The 7,166-nt window shown below is 37.8% G+C and overlaps 2 protein-coding genes and 1 long non-coding RNA gene across 3 annotated transcripts; 2 read left to right on the forward strand and 1 right to left on the reverse strand.

Annotated features, from left to right (window-relative positions):
- Positions 1 to 1,810: 1,810 nt before the first annotated feature.
- Positions 1,811 to 3,260, reverse strand: LOC118436478. The gene is made up of 4 exons (XR_004835489.1): positions 3,132 to 3,260; positions 2,365 to 3,053; positions 2,111 to 2,258; positions 1,811 to 1,990 (listed from the first exon to the last, which is right to left on the reverse strand). It is a non-coding gene; the product is annotated as an uncharacterized LOC118436478 (long non-coding RNA).
- On the forward strand, positions 2,905 to 3,914 carry LOC110853377 (Golgi-associated plant pathogenesis-related protein 1). The gene is made up of 4 exons (XM_022101639.2): positions 2,905 to 3,041; positions 3,141 to 3,242; positions 3,306 to 3,488; positions 3,578 to 3,914. Exons 1-4 carry the CDS (start codon positions 3,009 to 3,011, stop codon positions 3,737 to 3,739), a joined length of 480 nt encoding a protein of 159 aa, XP_021957331.1. The 5' UTR covers positions 2,905 to 3,008; the 3' UTR covers positions 3,740 to 3,914.
- A 1,392-nt stretch (positions 3,915 to 5,306) lies between these two features.
- LOC110853073 (isatin hydrolase) lies at positions 5,307 to 6,771 on the forward strand. The gene is made up of 4 exons (XM_022101302.2): positions 5,307 to 5,576; positions 5,642 to 5,835; positions 5,925 to 6,222; positions 6,459 to 6,771. The coding sequence occupies exons 1-4, from the start codon at positions 5,367 to 5,369 to the stop codon at positions 6,624 to 6,626; spliced, it is 870 nt and encodes a 289-aa protein (XP_021956994.1). The 5' UTR covers positions 5,307 to 5,366; the 3' UTR covers positions 6,627 to 6,771.
- Positions 6,772 to 7,166: the final 395 nt, after the last annotated feature.

Below are 7,166 nucleotides of genomic sequence, written 5' to 3' on the forward strand. Positions count from 1 at the left end.
ACTTTCTTCGACTGGAGAAAGTTTGGGAGATACAGACACCTAAATTCCAAGTAGAGACAGCAGCCAACTTTCTCTTTTGTGGGGAAACTGAGAGCTCGATTCGATTTTGGCAGCCCCGACCTTCCATCCAAGTCAGGAAATAAATTTGTGCAATGTTTTCTGGAGCTTATTAAAGTATGCAGCATGTAGTAGGAGGAGAAGGTTTCGTACTTTTTGAAGGGGGGAGAGGGGGGAAATTGTATTAGCTCGAAAAGACCATTTTTCTGCATGATGTCATCTAACGTAACCCCACCCAAAATGGGAAACACGTCAAAAACAGAGTAACAGCAAGCCCGCATTATTCCAGTTTTATGCTCGGATCGAGAAAAAGAATGGGAGGGAGAGAAACATGTTCATCTCGTGTTTCTCAACGTTATCAGAACATAGGCGACGAGATCTTGAGTCGCTGCCAAAGTTGGCAGGGTTTCGAGGAAAATGGGCGAAATTGAGTTTCCGAGAAGGAGTTTTTATGTATAATGCAATATTTGAAGATGGTCTTTATGAGTTTTTGCGATTTTTCTGTGTCAAACCGTCTGAAAACAAAGATTGGAATTTTGTCGTAAACAAAATGTCAAAACTTCCCAAATTACATATAAATATAAGTAAATAATATATGAAGTTTTAAAAATAATTCCATCCGACAGTACACGTTGACAAAATTTGAAAATTTCTCAAAAATAGCGCAGATATAAGTTAAAAAAAATAATAAAAGGTAAAAAAAATCCTTTATTAGTGATGTGAAAGTCAAATTTAAAAAGGACCAAAATCTATCCAGATGGCGAATCACGCATGCAATTTGTCCCATTATCGTGGCATACCGAAACCCTGGCAGCTTTAACATGGGCGACTCCACCACGAGCGACGAAAATCCAAATCCCGTGAAGTAAAGGCATAATCTAGAATAAATGCTGACTGACGACAAGACACAAAGTTGCTCCTTTCTCCCCTAACATGCACAGAGTAATGAATTGTATTAAATTTTAGGTTTTTCTCCTCGTCTCACTAGATTGGATTGAATTGGGGAAAGCAGAGAAAACTCTGCCCGACGATATCTACCCATCTATCTACTTATCTATCTGGGTCTGTTGCTCGCTTGTTTATTTTTTTTGGGACAGGAGCCCAGGATTGGGTCGAATTTGTTGCATGTTCACTTATTTACTTTCACTTTGGCTCAGACAGAAAGCGGAATCAGTTTGTTGGAGCCGTCAGGTCGGCGAAAGTAGCAATTTGCCCTAATAATTTATGCATTTGATGAAAGAGAGGGAGGGAGAGAGGGAGAGAGAGGTTGTTTTTGGTAATGTCTCCCTCTTTGTCTTTGTCGCTGGGTGTGGTAAACAAGACGAAGGATAGTGGTCCCATTTATTTGGCAAGAGTGGTTTTTTTGCCTATAATTGAGATTGGGTTTAGGGTGTAACGGGAAGGTAAATAATGGACCAAGAAATCTCTGTGGATCAAAATGCTTAGTTCAATATGTAACAGGAGAGAGGTTGGAGTCATCATTTATGTATTTGGGGCAATTTTTGATGTATTTAGTTTCGAAGATTTTTATTTTCACTTTAAGGAAGTTCAGAAATTTGTGTTTCTTTAAAAAATATATAGAGAGCCCACCGCCTCTTGCATGACAAGAATGAATGAATCACGGTGAGAAAGAAATAAGGTTGTGTAAGTAAACAAGTCTCATATTACGAGCTTGGTTGCATACAAACTAGAAAAATTATTACAAATTGTACATGAAACTATGATAATTTTATGTACGAAAATCGCATTCGAGTATGTCGTAAGAGATTTATTTTGTTAATGTTACATAATTTCGTTTTTTAGTGATATTTTTTTAATCTGTAATGATTGATTGATTGATTGATTAAGTTTTTATTAAGGGTGTCGAACAAGCGTCAGTACAAGTACTGTTTTTCAGCTTTGGACATCAAACGCAGCAAACTCGAATACAAATCTATAAAAATACGAACTAAAGATGTGTAAATTTGACTATTGAAATCAAAACCATCATTTCAATTCTTGATTTAGTTAGCTTCAAAATAGTTGTAAATAAAATATTTTTACAGAAACTTACCCATAAAGGTTTGCTTATAATTATTAGGCAGAGGTTTTTTATTTAAAAAAGAAAATGAGATTCCTGCATTTTTTGTATTTTGCAAAATATGCCAAACTTAACTGGGCCAGACTGAAGCCACTTGGATCGCCCGAGGGGGAGGAGTATTCTATCAAATATTTTACAGATTATTGCCCAAAGGAGTAAATATGTACATTGTGTCATGTGTCTACTTGTTCTCCTCGCGGTGTGAGATTTGTGGGGCTGCCACTTACTTTTACATCGAATGCCAGGATGGACGAGGAGGAAATGTCCAGTCCATGAATTCATCCGTCCATCCATCACCGTCATAAATAAATCAGAAAAGGAGGACTGGAGGGATCAGTAACCATGTCCATAATTAAACTTGACCAATGCACACTCGACAAGTTGATCCTATACGAGAGACGAAACAATTAGTGATTTATATGCTCCCAGCAGGAGCCAAGCAGCTTAATTAAGTTAATTACAGGGTCGTCAACTCGACTTGACTTCAACTATCGCTTGGCTTACTTAATACCATTAAATCTTTCCCATTTTCTTCCACTTTTGGGTAGAAATCTGTACCCAAAAATTGATGATATTGCACATCAATTTCATAAACATGACAGAATAATGTGGATCATAATTTTTTATTGGAGAGGTTTAAACACAAAATTAAATGTGTTAAAGGTGTAGATATGAGTAAAAATTAAGGTCGTATTTATATTTTGCTCTAATTTTATGGTATATATACAATGTTGATGTTGATGCGATACAAAAAATTGGTATGGATCCTGGAGACTATTTAAAGCGTGGGCTAAGGAGGTGTGGACATCCAGACGGAGCAGAAGTTAGAAGAAATCAAAAACTTGGAAATATTTTGGGGTAAAAATTCATCATGGGAAATCCCACTAGCGAAGACGTTCCAAAGGTTTGCAATTTTCTAATAAATTTACCCATTTAACACTTATTTCAAACATTATGAATTTATGAATTGATTTTTTAATGCATTTTTTGTTACTTTTTCCAGGCTCGCGTGACCACCCCACGAGAATATATTGAAGAATGCCTTCAAGTTCATAACGAACTTCGCACGAAGCACGGTTCGCCTCCAATGGCAATTAAGGAAGAGGTACTAATTGTACAGTTTCTGCGAAATTAATGTTGAAAATTAAAATTTCTCCAAATTCTCCAGATGTGCAAAATCGCCCAAGCTTGGGCTAATCATTTGACCACGATCGGTAAGATGGAGCACTCTAATACGGAGGGATTCGGAGAAAATATCTACTGGGCGACGAACGACCCATCAGCGAGGACCGCGGTGGAAAAGTGGTACTCGGAAATTAAGGACTACAATTTCGCCTCCGCGTCCGACCAGGTAAGGCAACAAAGACTTGGCTTGTTTATCAGGTGTTAATAATAAGTAAATCATAGCAATTTTAAAGAAATATTAATCTTACTATCTAGCCGCAAAAGGGGACCGGTCACTTCACGCAGGTCGTGTGGAAGGAGAGTGTCGAATTGGGCGTGGCCAAAGCGACGGGTGCCAAGGGGACTTACGTCGTCGCGGTTTACGCCCCACAAGGGAATTACATGGGCGAATTCAAGGACAATGTGTGCTCCAAGTAGATAAATAAAGTGACCAACTATACCCGAGTTTGAAATTTTTTAACCCATTTTAAAAGGCTCGAATTTCGGTTATTTTTAAATGTTTAATATACATGCAATCATACTATGACGAATCTGTCAATTCTTTACCATTGTGTAAGATTGATTGAATAATAAAATAACGCAATTATGTAAATTTTTGTCATCTCTTGATCTATCATTTCTTATTGAAATGCGAGACAGGTTTTCCCTACATGTAATAAATTCGACTTCTTATAATATGTAATCAAGGTCGCGCATGTATATTTTTTCTCAATTCAGTACACTTTGTTTCTACTATGTATAGTATCTGTTTTTATGCTACTAACAATGTTAGTGACTAACATACATAGTCTCAGCAAACGAAGGGTACCAGTAAATTTCAAAAGTAAAGCACATACTTAAGTGCATACACGTATACTGCATATTATACATGTCGAAATACCGTAAAAACTCAAATAGTAGCCCTTGCCCAAATAGTAGCCCTGCTCAAATAGTAGCCTTATTCGAATTATAGCCTTGCATCAACTTAACCACACACCTCCTAGCCAGGTCATTTAAGTAATTCAATTATAATTCAATTTAATCGCAATTACATACAAAAAATCGAAGTGAACACGAAATTCGGCTGATCGAAGAAATTGATTAAGAGCAGGTTTGAACAATAGAATTGTCATATACTGCGATTCTGGGGGAGAAATTGGTGCTGTTATTAAAATTTAATTAGAGCTTGATTCTGGAAACAAAATTCAATAGCTGTGTGCAAATAGTAGCCGTGCATCTTTCCGTCAGTTTATAAATAGTGACCCTGCCCAAATAGTAGCCTTGCTCAAATAGTAGCCGGGTCCCAGACACCGATTTTGTAAATAGTAGCCCCCGGCTACTATTTGAGTTTTTACGGTATGTCAAAATTTTTATCATGGACCACCGGAACTTTTTCGCTAGTTTGGCTTTGGGCAATCAAATCATAGCTGACCTTGGGGTGCCATTTAGAAATTTTACATATAGATAAAGAAATAGAAGATGACTGCGTGCGACTAATTTTTAAGCTATTATATCATTTGATGTAGTGCGGTCAGAAAAACGTAATTGGTAGATAACGACAGATACTAAATCAACAATGATATGCAATTTTATCTGAACTGGTCAATAAAAATTACACTCTTCTTGCTGATACTAGGTAGCCAATAGCTAAGGATAATAAGTATAATAAGGAGACTTTCAGTTCTGGGAAGAAATGCAAACAAACAAATTTTCCAGCTATCTTTTCCCTATGAAGAAACAGTTGAAAAGTTGACAACATAAATATCTAAATGGGCAATCCCATGTTACATATATGTCAGAATAAATGCATGTGAATTGTCCTTATCTCTAATTTTTTAAGTGGTTATTATTCTCCCTTTAATTATTTAAGTAACTTCCCTGCTTTATGCACACGGCACACTAATGTATATTTCCAAAACTAGAATTGTACCTACTTACATAAACTTATTTCAACTAACCAAAGGGTAGAGTCCAACTTGAATTTTATCCTTAAAATGCAAAGTTGATTTAAATCTGTACCCATTCCTCCCTCATCCTTCGTCCAGTCCACTTCATCATCATCATCATGTCGAGAGTATTTTTCCTCGTCGTGTTCTTGGCCTTGGCGTCATCATCGCTCGGAGATAAGGTCAAAAAACAGCCCTTCATCGACCTCAGTTACGCCTTCAACAACGAAACGGTCACATGGCCGGGTAGGACTTCTACCTGGAATGTGGAAATCGAGGGTGAAACACCAGACGGGGTTTGGATCGCTTCGAGAGGATTTTGTACCTCGGTAAATGAGTACTCATTTCACTCAAAGTAATGTTCAATTCATTAACGGGTTCGAAAATTTCACAGGAACATACAGCAACCCATATAGACGCGCCGTATCACTTTCACAAGGCTGGGAGGAAATTGGACCAGATTCCGTTGGAAGATTTAATCGACACTCCTGGAGTTATGATCGACATTTATGATAAGGTGCACCGCATGGTCAATGGGAATTTGACAGTGGTGGAAAACTATGTACTGACGAGGCAGGATGTGCAAGAGTAAGTTTTTAGCGCGACACTATTGTAAATAAGAAACCCGGTTTGTGGGCGCAGATGCGGGAAGTTTAAAATTCAATTTTTGGTTTCAGTTGGGAACGGAAAAATGGCGTCATAAAACCCGGATCGATCGTCCTCCTCCGAACGGGATGGGGCGAGCGTTGGCCGGATGTCAAGGCGTACCGTGGGATTCACGAAACTCCCCCTGGGAAGGAGGACAAGCCCGTAGAAAAGAAGGCTGATGGGGAACCGGCTTCCGTCAAAGTGGGTGATCTCGGTCTCAATTTTCCCGGATACGATGCAACCGCAGCTAAATACTTGACCGTGGAAAGGGGCGTTTTAGGTGTTGGGACTGATGCCATAAGTATTGATGCTGGAGTGAATTCGAGGGTGAGAAGATTTATTTACATTTGCTGCCACGTTATAGAAATACTTAAGAAAGAAGGTTTCGAAATATGCGAGCAAGAAATTCATGAAACTGCATCCATTTTTCGGAGAGGTCCAAATGAATGTATTTCATAAATTTCATAGCCGCGAAAAATGTACACCATTTTACTTCTCGCAATTTTCACCAGTAGCCCAATTTTAAATGCCACTTTAAATTTTGTATTTCTTTTTAATTCTAGTTTTTCCCAGCCCATCAAGTTTTTGCCTCCCGGAGCGTTTGGATGCTAGAAATGGTAGCGAATCTTCATCTCCTCCCCCCACGCGGGTTCAATTTGTGGGTCGTCCCATTCAAAATTGACCGTGGGACGGGTGCGCCAACCCGAGTACTGGCCAGAATCAATAACTAACTAACCAACCTGGGGAAAACTTGGTCGTATCATTTTATCCATTTTACATACTTACGTTTACATTGCAACGCATTTACATAGTGAAACTGAAAAAGTCAATTTTTTAATTTAATAAAAAATAGTGTAATTGTCATTTTAAATACGAGTACCAGATGATAAAATTATATGGGTCGCTTCATTAACAACATGCACCAAGCGTTATACACTCTTATCGATTACATAATTATCAAAGTAAAACAGGTTATGCAAATTTAAGAAAACGTTTTCACTACTGGAGTTCACTGGATTATCAGCGATAATTAAAATGCAAGGCATGTATTTACATATGGATGCAAGGATGTATTATCTAATTGTACATGCATAAATAAATATACGCATGAATCTCCTATTAGTTATTAAGCAAGGTGGCAGGGATCATGATAATTTTTATTAAGTAGCTGGAATGACGACAGTCCAGTTAAACAGATGTGTATGATGATATTAGAACACCGAGATCTTTTTGAGCTGGATAAATATACTTTTAAGTCACGATATAAATAT

Source organism: Folsomia candida, unplaced genomic scaffold, assembly GCF_002217175.1.
Source record: "Folsomia candida strain VU population unplaced genomic scaffold, ASM221717v1 Fcan01_Sc008, whole genome shotgun sequence".
Taxonomy (NCBI): domain Eukaryota; kingdom Metazoa; phylum Arthropoda; class Collembola; order Entomobryomorpha; family Isotomidae; genus Folsomia; species Folsomia candida.

Excerpts from the sequence above, each read along its gene's own strand:
- LOC110853377 (XM_022101639.2), top strand. The coding sequence starts at position 3,009 with ATGGGAAATCCCACTAGCGAAGACGTTCCAAAG. Across the intron at positions 3,243-3,305 it reads CAATGGCAATTAAGGAAGAG|ATGTGCAAAATCGCCCAAGC; the intron begins GTACTAATTGTA and ends CAAATTCTCCAG. Across the intron at positions 3,489-3,577 it reads TCGCCTCCGCGTCCGACCAG|CCGCAAAAGGGGACCGGTCA; the intron begins GTAAGGCAACAA and ends CTTACTATCTAG.
- LOC110853073 (XM_022101302.2), top strand. The coding sequence starts at position 5,367 with ATGTCGAGAGTATTTTTCCTCGTCGTGTTCTTGGCCTTGGCGTCATCA. Across the intron at positions 5,577-5,641 it reads CGAGAGGATTTTGTACCTCG|GAACATACAGCAACCCATAT; the intron begins GTAAATGAGTAC and ends AAAATTTCACAG. Across the intron at positions 5,836-5,924 it reads ACGAGGCAGGATGTGCAAGA|TTGGGAACGGAAAAATGGCG; the intron begins GTAAGTTTTTAG and ends TTTTGGTTTCAG.